This window comes from Podarcis muralis, chromosome 16 (genome assembly GCF_964188315.1).
Source record: "Podarcis muralis chromosome 16, rPodMur119.hap1.1, whole genome shotgun sequence".
Lineage (NCBI taxonomy): Eukaryota > Metazoa > Chordata > Lepidosauria > Squamata > Lacertidae > Podarcis > Podarcis muralis.
Genome location: NC_135670.1, coordinates 11,107,151 through 11,126,698, shown reverse-complemented (window position 1 = coordinate 11,126,698; position 19,548 = coordinate 11,107,151). Strand labels below are relative to the sequence as shown.

Genomic DNA, 19,548 nt, shown 5'->3' with positions numbered 1-19,548 from the left:
GGTAAACGGCGTTTCCGTGCGCTGCTCTGGTTCTCCAGAAGCGGCTTAGTCATGCTGGCCACATGACCCGGAAGCTGTACGCCGGCTCCCTTGGCCAATAAAGCGAGATGTGCGCCGCAACCCCAGAGTCAGTCACAACTGGACCTAATGGTCAGGGGTCCCTTTACCTTTATGATAGATGGTCATGGAGGGGTTGAATTCAAATAACCCAGGGCAGGTGGGCTGTACACCCTTACAATTTATTAATATTAACTTTTAAACCCCAGCTTTCCTTCCTGGAGCTCAAGGTGATGTACATGGTTCTCCGCTCCATTGTGTCCTCACAACAAGCCTGCTAGGTAGGTTAGGCTGAGAAGCAGTGACTAGCCCAAGGTTACCCAGTGAGCTTCATGGCAAAGTGAGGATGTGAACCCTGGTCTCCCAGGTCCTAGTGCAACAGCTGAACCACACCAGTTCTGCTCAGCAACAGAGAACATTTCTTGCATACAGAAGATCTGGGTTTATGGATTCCACCTGAGGAGGAAAAACTGGAAGCTACCAATCTCTTCCTGAAAACTTGGGCGGTAGGGGACCTTGGAACTGCCTATGTATTTTTAAACCAGGCCAGGTTCTGCACCCAAGACATACAACAGCCGAGTGAGACGAGACCCACTGTGACAAACCCTGATTATTCAGAAACATGTCGAATAAATAGCACCAGTAACTTCACGTGCCCCACGAAAGGCTGAGGACAATTTATTAGTAGTAGAAACAGGTGGAAACTTTACAAAACCCAAACAATGGTTCTGATCGCAGAGAAGTAAGTTGCTTCATTTGTGGAGAACAGAGGGTGGAGAGAGGCAACCCAGCTTCATTCATGGGGAGGGAAAGCTGTCTGGCTTTAACATTTCAAGAGGTGGTAGTACAGTATGGGCTTGTATTTACGGAGTCCGAGAGGATAGTTCGTCTGCGACAGGGTTGGAGAAACATGTGGCCTTTGCAGATGTGAGGCCTACAATGCCCATCGTTCCCAGTGAGCATGGCAAACGGTGATGGGAGTTGTAGTCCCACACCATCTGGAGGGCTGCAGCTTCCCCATTATCAGGACGGATCCATCTGCAAAGACGGCGAGCAGGATAAAGTGGCCTGAAATTACACCACCGGAGTTCTTCCACCCAAGTAGAGCCAGTGTGGGGAAGCTTTTTCCCTCCAGGCGTTGCTAAACTACAACTCCCATCATCCTTGGCCACCGGCCATGCTTGTTGGGGCTGATGGGAGCTGTAGTTTGGCAGAGACTGGCCGGAGGGCCAAAGGCTCCCCTCACACTTGCAGCAATGAGACCAGGCCTTGCCCAAGATGACATTGTTTTCTTTTCCCCTGGCCCATGTTGGCGGCCCACACCTACAAAGAGAGCAATGCAGCATTTCAGCACGTTGCCATAGCAACCTCAGCAGAGGCAGCCACAGGCCATAGGGCCCGAAGCCTCACGGCCGCTGCCATCATTCTGGGGATAAAGGGGTGAGGCGCAGGACAGCCGCTGGAGGTGGCTTCGGCTGAATGTGCTGCTCTTGCCTGCGAGCCTCGCTTATCAATGGGCGCCCTTGTCCTCGTGAAAAATATACCCACACGCTCGCTCACACAGTGTGCTAATGGAGCTCCCTCAGCCCCTAGGCGGGGGACAAAGGCTGGTATTGTCTCAAGCCTTTTTTGGGGGGAAGACTGGGGGGTGGGGGTGGGAGAAACGAAAAGAAGCATGCGGCCGAGGAAAGCAGTGGCTCAAGCAGTGCATTGTGGGTATGCTAGCTTCTTAGCCAATCAGGACTCAGCTGCTGTTGGCGCATCCAGCCCTAGGCTTTACCTCAGGGGCAACGGGACGGGGGATTTCTGGTGATAATGTGGGACATTAAAATAAAAACAGAAAAAGAGTGGTTCTGCAATAATCTGGGAGGATCTGAGAAGGGAGGAAAGAATCATCTCATTACCATTTACTATTAAACTATGTGATGATTTGTGAACCATTTGCCCCCAACCCCAGACTGTTTCCCTAGCCAAAAAGCTGCCCCTCAACTTCTACTGCTCCGGAGATTTTGATGAACTAAACCGTTCAAGAGATGGAAGAGAACAGGATTTCAGGAGTGGTAGAGGACAAGAGGAGGACTGCTCCACCCAGCTTCACATTGCTGCAATCCCAATGGAGGACAATACTGTCAGGATAAGGACGAGGACTCCGGATTGGTAGACCTGGGGTATTTTGAATCCTTTGCCCAGGTCCCATGCCTACAAGAGAGAGGGGGGGGGGGAGAGCAAAAGTGTTGTTTTAAATAGCCGTTTTTAACTGATTATTTCACTGGTTTATTCTTTTAGCAAACCATACATTTTATGAAATAAATAATAAACTCCCATCTGTCCCAGCCAGCATGGCCAATGGTCAGGGATGATGGGAATTGTAGTCCCAACAGTATCTGGAGAGCCCAAAACTAGACACCCCTGTGTTGAGTTAGTACCAGGGAGACCCAGTTTCTAATCCCCACTCAGCCCTGAAGCTCACAGGGTAACCCCGGCCTGGTCACTGCATCTCAAACTAGCCTACCTCACAAGGTTCTTTGGAGAATAATGTGGGGTGGGTGGGTAAGAAACCATGTACGCTAGATTTCCTCAACCTGGACCCCTCTGGACAGTGCTGCACTCCCACTTTCACCACCATAATGACAGCTGATGGAGTCGGAGGTTCCCTTGTTGCAAGGATTGCCTCTCAAGAATGCATCTGAAGCTCCGTGAACACTTGGAAGAGCTATGCGCAAGTCGTTATGCAAAGTAGGTGGTGTAATTTGCATAATTTACACTAGACATACAATCAGCATACATCTATGCATAAATGAATACGCACACCCATGTCTGCAGCCATCCCTAGCCTGTCTTGTCCAGTAATTTGTGACTTCAGAGAGAAATACAAGTAATGTTTGTAGACCTCTCTTGCCTAGTCCCCTGGAAAGGGTTCCTACTCCCCAGAGGCGTCCAGGGAAGTGTTATTACCTACGATTTCCCAGCTCACAGATTAGTTCCTCTGCATGCAGGCAGGTCCAAACTGCTGTGCTAGAATTGACAGGTGTATGATATTGGGGTGCAGTGTTGCAAATTTGTGGGGTTTTCTCCCAGATCACTCTTGCTTTCTGCAACTGTATGCTGATGTGTGTGTGTGCATGTGTGGAGAGAGAGAGAGAGAGAGAGAGAGAGAGAGAGAGAGAGAAGTGCACACATCACTCTTTTCTTTCTCCTGGCAATATTCTTCTCTCTAGCTGTGGCAGCTTCTGATGACAGCCGTTTGTATCGAGTGACAGCAGCTTCTATGCCTCCCTAATAATGTACAAGGGCACACTTGATGCGCAGGGAGCAAAATCCATTTGTCAAGCCCAGCGCCCACCAATCGGCATCCCCTGCCCCAAGGGGCAGCCACTGATTGTGACTCTCAGTAAACCAGAAGGCCCTCCAGATCTTATTTTCCAAAAGCAAAGGGAGGCGTGGGCAGGCAGAGGAATCCATGCATACTATCTGGAGTCAAGAGGAAGAGAAGATGCTCATTCGGAGAGGCATAAGATGCCCAGGAGCTGGGCAAGGGAGTCAGTGGGTTGGCCTTTATAAGGGTTTTTTTTCCCTCTAAAGAGAAAAACAGACACACACACACACACACACATACACACAGAGCTCACACTTCTCCCAGAGAGAACCGTCTGTCCCAAATCTCAGCCCCGGGTAAGTACTGAAGAGTCAGTTGCTTTCAAGGGAAGGTTGCAGAGTCCCAGAAGTGAGCAATCAGAGCAGTTGTCCTCTCCCCCCCCCTCCCAGAGAGAAAACACGCTGACAGATCTAATTGCTTTGAAAAGAAGTGCCACTTCGCAGCACTGCAAATGGCAGAGAAGGATGCAAACATGCAATATGATTGCTCCTTTCTCCGGGGGTGCAGGATGTGTAGCGTAGTGGTTAGAGTGCTGGACCAAGACCTGGGAGGCCACAGTTCAAATCCCCTCAGCTTTGAGCTCACTGGGTGACCCTGGGCCACTCCCTGCCCCCCAGCCTGACCCACCTCTCAAGGTTGTTGTGACGATAAAACGAGGAGGGAGAACCTTGTGTGGCACCTTGAACTCTTCAAAGGATAGGTGGGTCATAAATATAGGAAGAAAATACCGTATTTTTCGCTCTATAGGACGCACCTGACCATAGGACGCACCTTGTTTTAGAGGGGGAGAACAAGAAAAAAAAATCCCCCCCCTCTGCTCAGCGCCCCTTCAGCGAAGCGGCAGGAGAAACGGAGCCCCTTCCATTTCTCCTCCCGCCTTGCTGAAGGGGCGCTGCGCAGCTCTCCCTCTCTGCTGAAGCCAGGAGTCTTGCTCTCCCGGCTTCAGCAAAAGGAACCCAAAGCCTTTGGAGCACAGCGCGAGGTCCCGCTGCGCTCCACAGGCTTTAGGCGGCTATCGCTGAAGCCTGGAGAGCGAGAGGGGTAGGTGCGCACCGACCCCTCTTGCTCTCCAGGCTTCAGCAAAAGCAACGCGTAGCCTCCGGAGCGCGGAGGGAGCGCTCCCTCTGCGCTTTGGAGGCTTCACATTGCTATTGCTGAAGCCAAAGAGCCTGCATTCGCTCCATAGGACGCACACACATTTCCCCTTAATTTTTGGAGGGGGAAAAGTGTGTCCTATAGAGCGAAAAATACGGTAAGGAAGTCAACTCTTTCCATCCCTTTGCTTTTAGGCTCCTGGCTGGTTTTTTTTAAGCTGTTGGTCAGAGTTGCACGAGTTAATCCTAGCTCAGACTGCTACCCACACGGAGAAATCCTGCCACTAGCGCAAACCTCCCCCTTTTGTCTGCTGAATGTGTGGGCAAGCAATGTTCCTCTGGCAGAATCCCCAATGCAAAGCTTCCATGTACAGAGACAGTATACCACTGAATACCAGGACAGGCACCTTCTTATTTATTACTATTACATTTCTATCCTGCTTTTCCTCCAAGGAGCTCCAGGTGGCATCTAAGGGTCTCCCCAATTTATCTTCACACTTTATGTCTTCAGCCTGGCAGCCCCCAGTGCTTTTCCAGCTGCACTGGCTCCCGGTGGAGTACAGGGTCAGATTTAAGGTGCTGGTTTTGACCTTTAAAGCCCTTCACGGCCTAGGACCCTCGTACCTATGGGACTGCCTCTCCCGATATGCCCCACGGAGAGCCTCAAGGTCCATAAACAGCAACACCCTAGAGGTCCCAGGCCCTAAGGAAGTTAGATTAGCCTAAACCAGAGCCAGGGCCTTTTCAACACTGGTGGAACGCTCTGCCTCATGAGACCAGCGCCCTGCAGGATCTGATTTCTTTCCGCAGGGCCTGTAAGACAGAGTTGTTCCGCCTGGCCTTTGGCTTGGAGCCAATTTGATTCCCTCCTCCTCTTTCTTTTTTCCTTTTCCTTTCTCCTCCTGTGATGAGGCTGCATTTTAATATTTTAATGTTGTATTCTAATCTTGTTTTTAAGTTGTATTCATTCAACTTGTTTTTATTATTGCTTGTTAGCCGCCCTGAGCCCGGCCTTGGCTGGGGAGGGCGGGGTATAAATAAAAAATTATTATTATTATTTGGAACTCCCTCCCACAGCACTTTCAGACAGGTGCTTCTCTACTGCCTTTCTGATACGCACTTAAAAAGTTCTTCTTTCAACAAGCCTTCGAAAATCTCTATCCCGGTCGGCACCTGCTTTCGGTTTGAATTGATTTTGTGCATGTGCTGTTGCTTTAATCTGTTTTAAAAAAATATTTATTACAATTTTTTTTATATTGTGCTATTGTTATAATTATTTTCAAATGTTTACTTCAGCAGCTCGTATGCCATTTAAATCACAGTCGCCTCTAAGCGGTGCACTGCAGACTCAGTAGAGTGAAAATAAAACTGAGCTGAAACTATAAAATCAGAATTTAGTTAAAATGCCTGCTAGCAAAAAAAAAAGTCTTTGGTAAGGGCTAGAATTTCAACGGGGGGGACGGGGACTGTCTGACCTCAACTGGGAGGGAGCTCCATAAAAATGGGCCTGCAAACCTGAACACATAAACAGCGACGCCTCCCAAGACCTCAGTGAACATTTATGTCATTATATTGCAAATGGCTCTAGGATGCATCATGGAAAGAATTCATATATATACATATATATTTAGGTACCAGGCAAAAACATTTAGCCAGGCCTTTGGCTTATAATTCTCTGTGGGCTTCATAACTTGTTGGAATGTTTTATTCCTGCCTTTTTAAAAATAGGGTTGCCCTTTAGATTTTTTTTTTCCGTAGAAGAATGGCAGATGAAAGTTATAGACTATATGGGACTGGCAGAGATGACCGGCAGAATCCGAGACCAGGGAAAAGAGACGGCGGAAGAAGATTGGAAGAAATTTAAAGACTATCTTAAGAAATATTGTAAAATTGTTGAATGTTAGGACGATGTTGATTCTGAAATTAAGTGGTTGTTTGCTGTAATGATTATGCAAATATGAAAAGAAAGGTTAAAATTTTAATAGAAATTAGGGGAAGGATTTGTTGAAGAGAATTGATTAGAGAGTGGAATGCAGTAAGGGGAGGTATGAGGAGGTCGGGAAAGTAAGTTTTATGAACATGAGGGAATGAAGTTATACATGTGGTTTTGTGTTTTTTGTATGCATTTTTGTCTTTTTTTGTGATTTTTATGTTATATGAATTTGTGAAAAAACCAATAAATATCTTTTTTTTAAAAATAGAATATATATTTTTTGCTTTATTTTATGCTGGCTTCAATCTGTTTGTTTGCTTCCAAATTGTAACGGTGGTAAAAAAAATAAAAAGCAACAAATACATTAAATAAATAAAATAATGAATGAAATCAATGGTTAATATTAACGACAACAGCAACGGTGCAAGGAAGATTAGGACACGGTCAACCAGTGAGTTCCATGGCTGAGTTGGGATCTGAAACCCTGGTCTGTAGCTCCCAGTCTAGTGCTCTAACCGCCACACCACCACTGCCTCTTTTATGCTGAGAGGCTCCCCAGCTGCATCCATATTCCAAAGGGGCTACTCACTAGATGCCTGATTCCGTTCCAGGTGTGGAAGGTCAAGGGGAAAGCCAGGGCAAACTTTGCAGAGTAGATGAGGGCAGGCCCCAGGCTGAGGGACCTGATCAGATCCAAGTGGTCAGCAAAGTGTCCCGGGAGGATCAGAGCGCTTAAGCCAAAGAGCGACACTCCTGGGGAGAAAAGCACAAGAGAAATGGGCTCCTTTGGGCAACCTGTTTATCAAGCAATCTTCTGCACAAAGCTGATGCGGAGGCTGGACTATGCCTGATTTTTGTCTGCGCATTCATTCCGGTTTGTTCATAGGCAGTGCTTTTTTCTGGGGGTACTCAAAGATATGCAGTACTGGCACCTTAAACCCCCCCCCCCATGTGAAAAGTGTGGCACTTACTGTAACAACTTTATGGTGAGTAGCACCGTTCATAAGGTAGTTATACAGCAATGCCCATTCGCCCTACAGCCACTGTGAACTTTTTGCAGGGTGTTTAGCTGTTTTCCCATTAAATCATTCATTTGTCCCACTTTTCAACGTGTTGCCCACCTTTTTGCTTTGCAAACTGCAAACCTACTCTCACAGGAGGCAGTAATGGCAACCCACAAAGAGGATTAGATTAATTCATGTAGGAGAAGGCCATTGATAGGCTATACTCTGCCTCCACAGCTGGAGACAGAAATCAATTTCTGGAAGCCGCAGGAAGGTAGAGTCCTCTTGTGAAGGGATCCAGCTCAAGGCCAGGCCACTGAGACATCTGTTTAGCCCCTGGGAGAACAGGATGCTGGACTAGATGTGACAAGGGCATGAACCAACACATTCTTTTTATGTTCATATGTAAAAAGACCTTATCTTGGGGGGGGGGGAGTGGATTTGTTGTGCAATGGTGTGCAATGGCACCAGAGCACTTTTATCTGCTTTATTTACAAAAACCTCCGATTTCAGTTTGAGCTTGAGCCCCTCCTGTGAAATTCTGGCTGTCTGGGGGCACCCAGGGATGCTAAGGATATGGGAGGCAGACATACCACTCTCAGGCCCCTGAAAAACCTCTCACATTTGCTACCTGTGCTATGCAAGTTACATGCTGCAGGAGAACCTACGCCCAGAACACCCCCCCTAAGACAAGCCATACAGTATATGACCTCTAGTGTGCGGCAGGTAAAGAGGCAGCTGAGCAAAAGGGGCATTTTGCAGGCACCGATCAGCCCTGGACAGCCCTGGACAGAGCGCTCTGCCAATGCCAACCATCAGACACCACAATACAGTAAAATGACGAATTCAATCCAAGTGGCTTAATACCACGGCTCTGCTCAGCTTAAAAGGCCACCAACTAGAGTAAGGAGCATCCATCAGGGCGAGACACAGAACAGCTACAAGCAAGGCTGAATTAGCAGTGGCTCGAGCTTTGACAAAGCCCCTTAAAGCTTCTGGAGGAAAGTTTCCTTTCCAGGCAAATTACAGATCAGCTACCAATGCACAGGCAACCTCAGCTAGCTGAGCAAAGAGAGGCAAACCCCGTGGGCGAGAGCTGGGACTCAGAGCTGGATTGACATGCGCCGGGGACAGCTGATACGCAATAAGGACAGCTTGAGAAGAGCGCCTGGGTTGGCTGGAAGAGTGGCGGTGGTGGCAGCTCCTTCCTTTTAAGCCTCAAGGCTTCTCCTTGCTGTTTCCAGATGGCACTGCCATAATGGATGGCAGGGGCAGTGGGGAAGGGCAGGCGGAGCCAGCAAGAGCGAAGACCGCCAAGCTGCTCTTAGATCTGCTCCCTTCCTGCCCACCTGCCCATCACTGGTCAGCAAAACCCTCCCAGGACACTTCACCCGCCACCCCGGCCAAAGGAGCATGCTGCAAAGCGCAGGACCAACATGGCGCAAGCTGTCTTGCTGTTTCCCAGTGGTCATGCTTCTCATTTTGTTGCATGCCCAAACTTGCCCAGGGCATTAAAAAAATAAAATCTTCTTCTGCTCCCCCATCTCCCCTGGCTGCTTGAGATGAATCTGGCGAGGTGCCTCTTGGTTGACAGGCATGAGAGCGGGCTGTACCACTTGAGACTGCAAAGGGCAGGGGGTAGCACTTTTTAAATGCAAGACACATACGCATGCCCCCATGTTAAGGCAAAAAACACATTTCCTGAAATTCAGCAGCATTCTCCCATTGCTCCAGGCGCCTCTGGGAAGCCCAAACACAGCAGAAAGGCTACAGGCCGTTCTGCACGGAGGGAGCTGCAGCTGTAAGGAGGGCGCTGAGTGGGGTCCAGAGGAAAGTGACAAAGGACAGACCCCCAAAGTACCTAGGCTCATTGCAGCTCCTGTGCCACGGTGAGAAATGGACATCATCATGGGCAGGGACCAGCTGAAAGAAGAAGAAACAGAGGCCAGTGAGACGGGGCACAAAGCAAGGCACCAGAGTCTAGCCAGACTGCCACCAACATTCAGTTCACAACAGCTCTTTCTTCCCCCACCCCATCCCACCAAACTCTCTTTAAAAAGGGGTGAGGAACCTGCAGCCAATGGGCCCATTCTGGCCTGCCAGCGGGTTCTTATTTGGCCCACCAGTCCCTTTCCTCCAAACCACACCCACCTGGCTAATCAGCTGGTGTCGCTGGCTGATGTAAACTGATAGGTGGGTTAAGTCCTGCTGGCTGCAGATTCCCCAGCATATTCCCCATGAGAAACACACTGGTGAAGCAGACCCCTGCAGAGAGCAGGATTGAGCCCTCTGCTCATCAGCTGATGAACGGAGAGTTGGCATGTTCCCTCACAGGGAATGTACCGGCAAAGCAGACCCCTCTCTCTGCCCTAGAACTTTGGCAGATGGAAGCGGGAGAAGCCACCCTTTGGTCACCTGACATCATCATAGCATCAGGTGATTGACTGGTGGGTGACCCCACCCACCTGTCAAAGTTGGCACACAGAGTAGAAGGAGATAACGAGGGGGCAAAATGGCTCCCCACTCTGGTCTTAAAGCCTTTGTTCAACTGATTATTCAACTACTCCATTTCTATATTGCCTATCAACCGAAGTCCCTGGGCTGTTTTCAGAAACCAGTAAGACACACCAAAAATAAATAAATCCCTATGTAAACGACATAAAACCTTCACAACCCAGCATTCAGACAGCACCAAAAACACAGATCAGCATAAAGTAAAACCCCAAAAAACAACATTTTGCACAGATCTAACTGCACCAGAAGAAAAAAATAAAAGAGGCTGAGAGAGGGAAGAGGTCTCTCAATGCTGACAATGTAGTCACCCAGTGCAAAAAGTGATGCAGTTTGTTCCCATAAGAAGCAGCGATGGCCACCAGCTAGGGTGGCTTTAAATGAGGGCTAGACAAATCCATGGCTATTAACGGCCACAACAGCTGGAAGCAGGTCCTAAAGCATATACCGTATTTTTCACCCTATAGGACGCACCGTCCCATAAGGCGTACCTAGTTTTTAGGGGGGGAAATAAAGGGGGGGAAATTATTTTTCCCCCAGGCACGGGGCTTCCCCCGACCCCAGCCCCCAAACAGGAAGCTCTCTGCAAGCCGTGGGAGCCCATCGCCAGATCCCGCTGCTTGCGGAGAGGTCCGCGAAGCCTGGAGAGTGAGAGGGGTGGGTGCGCATCGACCCCTCTCGCTCTCCAGGCTTCAGCGAAAGCCTGCATTCGCCCCATAGGACGCACACACATTTTCCCTTCATTTTTGGAGGGGAAAAAGTGCATCCTATAGGGCAAAAAATACGGTATGTACATCTCTCAGGTGTCAAAGACCAGGCTAAAGAGGTATCTTCAGCATATGACAGAAACTGCAGAATGAAGGTGTGCCAAATGCACCTCTGTGGTGGGGACAGAATTCCTCCATTTAGGGGCCACCACAGAGAAGGCCCTCTCCTTAGCTGCAATGCATTGTTGCAGTTAGTGGAATTGCTTGTACTTTTTATTTTATTTCCCCCTCACTATATGGAGTCAAATATTGAGTTTGGGGTCTTGTTTGTGTATGTGGGCTATTAATAAACTCAAAACAGAACTGATTTGGAGAAGGAGGGGGAGAATCGGTGACTCTCCAAGTGTAAATCACTTAGGATGGAGAAACTGTTCCAGCTCATTCTGTGCCTGTACCCAGAATTATGCCAGGAATCCAGCCAGATGAGGAGAAGGGATGGAGGAATCTACGGAGGTGGCTGAGGAATGACTTTGCCACAATGGCAGGAATCCTGGAGGGGCGGTGGAAGAGAGACCAGCTTAAAGGGAAAGCAGCGGACCTTCCGAGCGCCACTGTGAAGAAAAAAGGAATAGGATGCTGCAAGGGGAACAGGGTGCGAATTCCGCATCCGGGGAGCCAATGGAATAAAGGAAGCTGCTTTATAGTGAGCCAAGGTTTCAGACAGGGAGACTTAGCCCTACCTGGAGAAGCCGGGGATTGAACTTGCATGCAAAACTGATGCTCTACCCACCGAGGGGCAACGCTTCCCCTGTAGTGTGCAACAGCATCAAATCCAAATGTCCACCCCTTTCCCTTTAAGTAAGCCGCTCTTTCGTCGACTGCCCTTTCAGGATTCCTGCCAACGTGGCAAAGGGTTCCTCTGGGTTATCTCAGTGATCCAGCTGGGATACGAAGGCTCAGGTGGTCCTTAAGGTATCCTGAGCCAAAGCTGCTTGGGGCTTTGTATATATAACACAGGAACTCTGAACCTGTAGCAGAAGCTGGCAATAATGCGGTAAGCCTTGGGGAAGCCTTGCAGAACATCTAATAAAGTGGAACGATGTCTGGTCGGCCCAGTATAAATTGTGTTGACGACGTGCTGCAAAAAACACCCACCAATTCCGTCCCAGTGCCAGTCCTAAATCTTGCTCTTTATCTCAATTAATTGGAAATGTGAACGCCTCCTTTCTTAAACAAAGCCAGCTCTTACTGGTAGATGGTGACATGAGGGGACAGAGGACGGTTGGACCGGGTGTTCTTCTCCCAAAACTGGGCCATCTCCTCCTTTGCCGTCGTTGCCATGGGGACCACGCTGGAAAAGAAAATACAAGAGAGAAGAATGGCGCTGGGGCCTGTGCCGTGCTTAGGAACATGGGAAGATACTGCATTGCAATCAAGAGAACAGGGTGGGTCCTAAAATGGGAGGAAAAGCCATGGTTTGATCATCTCATGGGTGACTCATGAGCGGCTCATGGTTTGTTAAACGAACAATGCCTCAAACCGGAGGTGCATAACTTTTGCTGTTATTATTCCTCCTTCCTCTCCACCCTTCTTCCTTTTTTTGGTCTTCTAAAATAGGACACTGTAAGTCTGAGGATGGGATCAACCTCATTTGTTTTCTGTAAGGAGTTTTGTGGAGGTGAAGAGCAGGGTTATTTTTTAAAAAAGAGGAAAATTATTTAAATAATAAAATAAAATTGATGCACCAACTTCCTCTCCTGTAGGGCTCTGAACGGAAGTTTGTTTAGGGACAACTTTTGTTTGCAATAAATAAGGGTGTGGTGGAGGGGCACAGAGACAGAGGGTGAATGGAAAGGACCATCTGAAGCCAAGTCGTTGGCAAGTAAACCAGCGAACGTCCTTTGATTTATATTTCCTGAGAGCAGCACCTGCAGATTCTATAAAGTGCCAATCACAGCATTAACAGCTAGCCAGCCGTTTTAATGGCCCATGAATTATGGGAGAACAAACTGGCAGAGGAGTGAATCTTGCAAAGATCCAAACAGCAGGAGGAGAATTAACAAAAGCCCATTTTTTTTACTGTCATAAACTCACTGCCGCGTGGAGAGTCCCGGTCCGAGACGAACACAGAGGCATCGCCGGCTGGCTAATCTGAAAGACAAAAGTGCTCTTTGAATTTACAACTGAAGCCTTATTCTTCCCACCAAGACACAGTGCAAGGCAGGAAACATGAAAACACAACACGTTTTGCTCGATAACCACACAGAAACCATTATTGTTATTATACTGGGGTGTGTATGTGTCTAAAACCTTCCGACACAATAACGAAATAAAATGTTGGCACTGCAGCTAAGGCTGTGTACACAGCATACATTTAAAGCACAGGCCCGCCTGCCCCCCCCCCGAGTTCTGTGAACTGTAGTTTGCCAAGGGTGCTGGGAACTATAGTTCTTTAAGGGGTAAAAAAAATTGGGAGGGGGAAGAATGTACTTTAAATATATGGTGTGCACTACACAGCCAGAGAAATATATCACGAGCTTCCCATTGGTTTAAGTAAATCACAATCCAATTTTGCCAAAAGCATTTTGACCAGGCAGTCTTCTTCAGTGGCAAACAATAACAGCTATTAGATGGATGAGTCTGAAATGGATTATATTTCAGGTCTGCTTACATCTAGGTTCCGGCTGCCCAGGCTTTTAAATAAAATGTGAAACCACCCATTCAAACCATTAAGGGACAGAAATGCAGTTGGTTGCAATTCCCCAACTTCCGCTGCAAAACTCTCACAGATCCATCCGAAGAGATGCTAGACAGTATATGGATTTCATAAAAGGCTTTAAATATTTATCGATCTAACAGTGACTTATTACAGATTTAATATAAATCTATGTATATTGAGCTGAAGGAATGTGTGTACATAATTTTGAAAGATGAATGCTTGCTATGTATTTGTCTATCAGTACGTTAAATCTTCTTTTAAAAATTAATGAAAGGGGGAATATATTCGTGTCCATATGTGCACCACACACACAAAATCAAACGTACAGTCCTTCACATCTCCATCCTTGAAATGCAGCTCATTTTAATTTGCTCACTAAACACAAAATATCCAAGATGGGCGAGAAAAACCAGCCCTGCCAATAACAAAAAGCAGTTATTTCATGCCTGGACCCCTAAAGGGTAAAGGTTTGCAGGCTTCTGGTGGGGCGAAAGCGAGAAAGAAAACTTTCATTTCATTCTGCAGATACCATTTGTCACACCTGAAGTGCTAGCAAAATAGCAGGTCATTGTTTCAGTGCAGTGAGCATCACATTTCAGTTGCAAACTGACACCATGAGCAAGAGGTAAATTAAGGGTTTCAATTTCTTTTTTTATTACAGGCACACACCCACCCCTGAAAGCTACAGGAGCTAGGTATTCTAGACAGATCCTGTCAAGATGTTGTCAGGCTGACATTCAAAGGTGACACACCAGCAAAAAAACCAGCGATTCACAAGGCAGCCGGTCATAGCTCAAGGAGTTTAGAGATGGGGACTGGAGTGGACTTTGTCTAAAGGACACACTAGTGTTGGAGATAATTGACACATAAAAAAGGAAACTTGTTTATAAGAAGAGGACTGCTGGATCAGGCCAAAGGCCCACCTAGCCCAGAATCCTGTTCTTACAGTGGTCTTCCGGATTATTGTGAGAAGCCCACAAACAGGACCTGGGTGCAATATGTACTCTCTTCTCTTGAGATTCCTTGCAACTGCCTCTGTGGCTGCCTCTGTCAGTGGAGACAGAATATAGCCACTGCAGCTGGTAGCCTTCTCTCCTTCATGAATTTGTCTATTCCTCTTATCTAAAGCCATCCAAGTTGGTGGCCATTCTGACCTCCCGTGGGAGCACACTCTAATTTAACAATGCACTGTGTGAAGGACTTTCTCTTTGGTTTCCAGTTACCCCACTTTGCCCTATCAGGTTCCTTCCAAGAATTCTGGGAAGTTTGGGTAAAATTAGGGTTGCCATATGTCCGGAATTTCCCAGACATATCCAGAATCCTGCATTTGTCAGCAGCGTCTGGGCAGAAATCCAGACATATGACAGCCCATGTCGACAGTGCCAATTTTGCCGATTTTCCCTAGAAATTAGATACAGGCAGGTCAAAATGAGGCAGGAAAGAGGAGCAAAGAAATAAGAATTGAGACCAACTAAAAGCCTGGTGATGACCACGTTTTGTAGGAAGCGAGTTGCAAAGTGTGATGGTTATTTTTCTGAAACTAGGATGTTTTCCATTATTATTTTCTGCAGGGCGGTTGAGAAGTGGTTCCATAGAAAAGCATTGCTTCTGAACTGGCACTGGGTGAAAAGAAAACTCTTTCTCTTTAGCATAGTGGCAGAATCGTGACAGCTCATTCACACATAAGTTGCCACTTGATAAGTGACGCACATACATGTGGGAACCAACTCACACATACAGGCGCATGTGTTCAATGTTGCACATGTATGCACACCTTTCATATTGTATACACATATGCACACAGATAAGTGCTCTTACAGATATTTGCAATTTCACCAACCTACAAATGTTAAATTTAGATGTGCGCATCTAAACCCACATTGATAAAGAATGGGCATATATGACTACAATACCATAAACCTGCACATGAATTTAAGTTCAGGTGTTCAGAGATGCATATACACAACCTGTGCATAGTTCTACAAAATGGTTACATATGCTTTACGGCTACTGCACACTTCCATACAATAAAGCATGCATACACTAAGACGTATTCACAATACCACAAGCCAGTATATGTATTTAAACTTATGGACACACATGAGATGTACAACTGCACACATGCTCACAAGTGCCACAAATATATTATTCGTGCATTTCAGCTTATGCACATCTGACTTCAATGAAGCACACACGTAAGCATACGCATGCAAGGCAAACACTCTCACAAACTCATGCATGCATTTCAGCTTATGCACAGAGACCCATGTTTGCAGTGCAACAAGCACATGTACACAAAAGAATAGATGAACACACACCAGGCTTCAGAAAGGGCAGCATTTAGAAACTAGTTGGAGAATATTTCAGCCTCACTGGACACCTGCCTACTGAACTTACAAGTAGCCATTCTGAAACAAAGAGCTTTCAGGTAAAACTCCAGTGTGAAATTAAATCACAACTGATGAAGAAATTCAATCAAACGAAAACCTGTGACTGAATCAAGATAATGGGTTTTTAATCGCACTACATGGTATTCATTAGGTTACCAGTGCCAGGATATTTGTGTTCGCACCAACATTGCCTTGGTGACAGTAATAGTAACTATTCTGCTTTTATTGGTGTCTGTTTTTCACGGATTTCCTTTCCATTTGGCCTCACTCCTCTTCATCCCTGCCCATCAAAGCACATTCACACAGCTGCCATAATCTAATATTATGCTTCATGCATCGGAGGAAACAGAAAACCTACATGTACTTTACATGTAGAAGCTTTGCCCACATGGAGAAGAGGCTGGTGGGACTGCATTGCTGACATCATGCATGGCACCAGCCCTATGCCTTGAACACTGGCACACTGACACTGGTATCTATACTGGGAAAATCAACAGGCAAATGACAGGTCATGCATAGGCTTGCATGTGATCTGAACCCATGCATGATCAGGGGTTCTGATCATGGGAACACCAACGGGTGAAAAGTTGTTCACACATAGGCTTTCCTGGTGCAGGTACCTATAACAGCACACAAATGTCCATGGGGCAGGGCTGACACAGAATAGGACATTAGAGGCAGGGTCAGGGGTGCAGTCTCATTGCCCCCTTCTGTGTCCATGGCTTGTGTGTGTGGAGAAGGCCCACCAGCATGTCTGCTTGTGTGCAAACACATGTCTCAGTTTGTGGAAATGCCTATGGACGTGTACTGAATGCATAAGCATAACACAGCTGTGGGGGTTTATGGGTGGGTGTGTCACAAATAAATGCATTTGCAGAAACGTGCATAGGCACATAACACTGACATGCAATCATAGAATTGTGGAGCTGGAAGGGACCCTGAGGGTCATCTAGTCCAACCCCCTGCAATGCAGGAATCTTTCACCTCCTGTGGGGCTCGAACCCACAACCCTGAGATTAAGAGCCTCATGCTACACCAACTGAACTTTGTCATTAACTATGTTTGAAACTACCTAAGCAGTATCAAACTGTTTTAACGTGGTGTTGCAATTTTGTGTTCTAATGCCGTAATGCACCCTGGGACCTTAAGGTGAAGGGTGGGTAATAAATTAAATAATAATATGAACAACAGCATATACTTATATACTTATATGCATATACTTATATACTTAGCTATGCACATAATGCTTGAATGCGTGCATCTGACATCTGCGGGGCTTGTGAGTGAGCGCATACAGACACAGATTACATCTCTCTGCACATACAAGTTTACATGCGCACAGAGATATGTGGCACCGCAAAAACATTATGTACCCATGTGCTGACAGGTGTGGGGCGTGTGCATGCAAGCAGAAAGGCAGGCACAGCCTGCTGGCGCACGTGAAAACGCACTTTGTACATGCAGCAGGATAACAAAACTCTTTAGGTTTGCATTTCAGCTTCTGCAAGAGGATAACGGAACGGCGCTAAAAAAACCACACCTTCAGGGTAAAAACCAATGTCACCCAGTCGCACCCAAGGGCACAGGTGTCCCCCCACAAAGGGCCCCCTCACAGAACACACCCCATTTCCCAGACAGCCAGGAATGACCCCCACCCCACCTCCCACTCCTTCTCTTCCCTCCCAGCGCTTCGCTCCCGACTTCTCTCCCCCGCAGTCACCTTAATAGAGACACCGCCATCTTGCCGAGGCGCCACTCGCTCCAATGTCCCCCCGCCCAACCCCAAGCAGGAAGAGGGCGCAGGGTGACGTCACTGCCCTACTTCCGTCGTCAAAGGCAAGCAAGGGCGGAAGGGCGCTTTTCAGCAGGCAGTGGAGGAGAGGGGCAAGGTGCGTCTGCTTAAGACCTTAAGGGTTTCCCGTCCACTCTCGGTTCCCGCAGGCTGAGATCCTGTGCTCTTTTTGTTTTTTATTCGGGAGCTAGGATTATTGATTTGCATGGGGCTCCTTACTTCAAAGGAGGACTGGGAATTTGATATATTTATAATATGTGCACATTTATATTACACCCCGCCTTTTTTCTCAAGGCGGCTTACAGATAAAAATAAGAACAGCTAGAAAAAGACAATCGTTTTAAAAAAAATTAAACATTGATAGAATTAAAACTATGTACATATATACAATTTATCAGATCCACACCAGTAAATTAGAGGTGCATTCACTGTTCAGGGTAGACCCATTGAAATGAATGGGCATGGCTTAACTCAGGTTCATTCATTTCAACGGGTCTCGGGATATTCATTTATTAGATTTCTGTCCCATATTTCCTCCAAGGAGCTCAAAAGTGCTGTTCATGGTTACCCTAACCCTAATGTTCTTCATTCATGGCCGAGTGAGGATTAGAGCCCTGGACCATCCGTACCCCCACCAAATCCTAGTCCAACACTCTAACCACTACAACACACCGGTTCTCATATCTAGTAGAATTTAGTTAGGTACAGCTGATCTTCCACTGTATCTTCCCAGAGAGAAAAATCACATCGTATGCAGCCGTTTGTGAGTGAGCAGGCCAGCAACACTTGAATTTTAAGCCAAATATGTTTGAGGGTTGGCACCTACAAGTTTAGAGATTGCACACTTTGTTTTTCTGAGCATGTGTTGAACTCTTTCAAATTCAGACACCTCATACCGCCACCCTGCTGGCATTCAACGTCTGCTGGGTTATTTCCATTTACAGTCTTTTATTTATTATTTCAAACATTTATTGTGCTGTTTTTCCACATCTATGAAGGAGTTTCTCAAAGCAACTTCCAAAATACAAGGGCAACAGGGATCCAAATGCTGAAAGCCAGATTGTCGAAGTAAAATGATGAAATGATATATCCTTGCTTCTTCCTCAAGGGGCCTGAGGCAGAGTAAATGGTTCACTGCCACTAGATCTTCACAACAACCCTGTGAGGTAAGTTAGACTGAGAATGAGAGAAGTGAGTGATCAAGTCAAGGTCAGTAAGCAAGCTTTGTGGTTGAGTAGAATTATGCTAACTACACTACTCTGGGGGACGCAGGTGGCGCTGTGGGTTAAACCACTGAGCCTAGGACTTGCCGATCAGAAGGTCGGCGGTTTGAATCCCCATGACATGGTGAGTTCCCGTTGCTCGGTCCCTGCTCCTGCCAATCTAGCACTTCAAAAGCACACCAGTGCAAGTAGATAAATAGGTACTGCTCTGGCAGGAAGGTAAATGGCGTTTCCGTGCGCTGCTCTGGTTCGCCAGAAGCGGCTTAGTCATGCTGGCCACATGACCTGGAAGCTGTCTGCGGACAAACGCTGGCTCCCTCGGCCCATAGATCGAAATGAGCGCCGCAACCCCAGAGTCGGTCACAACTGGACCTAATGGTCAGGGGTCCCTTTACCTTTACACTACTCTGAGTACCTCTGAGAAAGTGCAGAGTGTGTTCTGTTCTGGCATCTCTTACTGAGTGCCTCAGATTATGACATGAGAAGCTTCAGTTCACGTATTATGTATTACATTTAAATCCCACCTTTCTTCCAAGGAGCCCAGGGCAGAGTACATGGTCCTCCTGTTTTATCTATTCACACAACAACCCTGTGAGGTAGGTTAGGTTGAAAGATAAGGACTGGCCCAAGGTCACCCAGTGAGTTTCATAGCCAAGTGGGATTTGAACCCTGGTCTCCCAGATCCCAATCCAACACTTTCACCACTATTGCTATGCTGGCACCCCAGGTTGAATAATTCCAC

The 19,548-nt window shown here is 47.1% G+C and overlaps 1 protein-coding gene across 1 annotated transcript; it reads right to left on the bottom strand.

Annotated features, from left to right (window-relative positions):
- Nucleotides 1–700: 700 nt before the first annotated feature.
- SDHC (succinate dehydrogenase complex subunit C) lies at nucleotides 701–17,597 on the bottom strand. Its single transcript, XM_028710175.2, has 6 exons — nucleotides 17,512–17,597; nucleotides 12,777–12,833; nucleotides 11,932–12,033; nucleotides 9,326–9,387; nucleotides 7,050–7,213; nucleotides 701–2,256 (listed from the first exon to the last, which is right to left on the bottom strand). The coding sequence occupies exons 1-6, from the start codon at nucleotides 17,529–17,531 to the stop codon at nucleotides 2,152–2,154; spliced, it is 510 nt and encodes a 169-aa protein (XP_028566008.2). The 5' UTR covers nucleotides 17,532–17,597; the 3' UTR covers nucleotides 701–2,151.
- Between the last annotated feature and the right edge of the window lie 1,951 nt (nucleotides 17,598–19,548).

What these genes read in the sequence shown, in the direction of transcription:
- SDHC (XM_028710175.2), bottom strand. Translation starts at nt 17,531, where the DNA reads ATGGCGGTGTCTCTATTAAG. An exon ending in CCGGGACTCTCCACGCGGCA is followed by an intron (nt 12,034 to 12,776) that starts GTGAGTTTATGA and finishes TTTCTTTTCCAG; the next exon opens with CGTGGTCCCCATGGCAACGA. An exon ending in CCTCATGTCACCATCTACCA is followed by an intron (nt 9,388 to 11,931) that starts GTAAGAGCTGGC and finishes TTCTTCTTTCAG; the next exon opens with CTGGTCCCTGCCCATGATGA.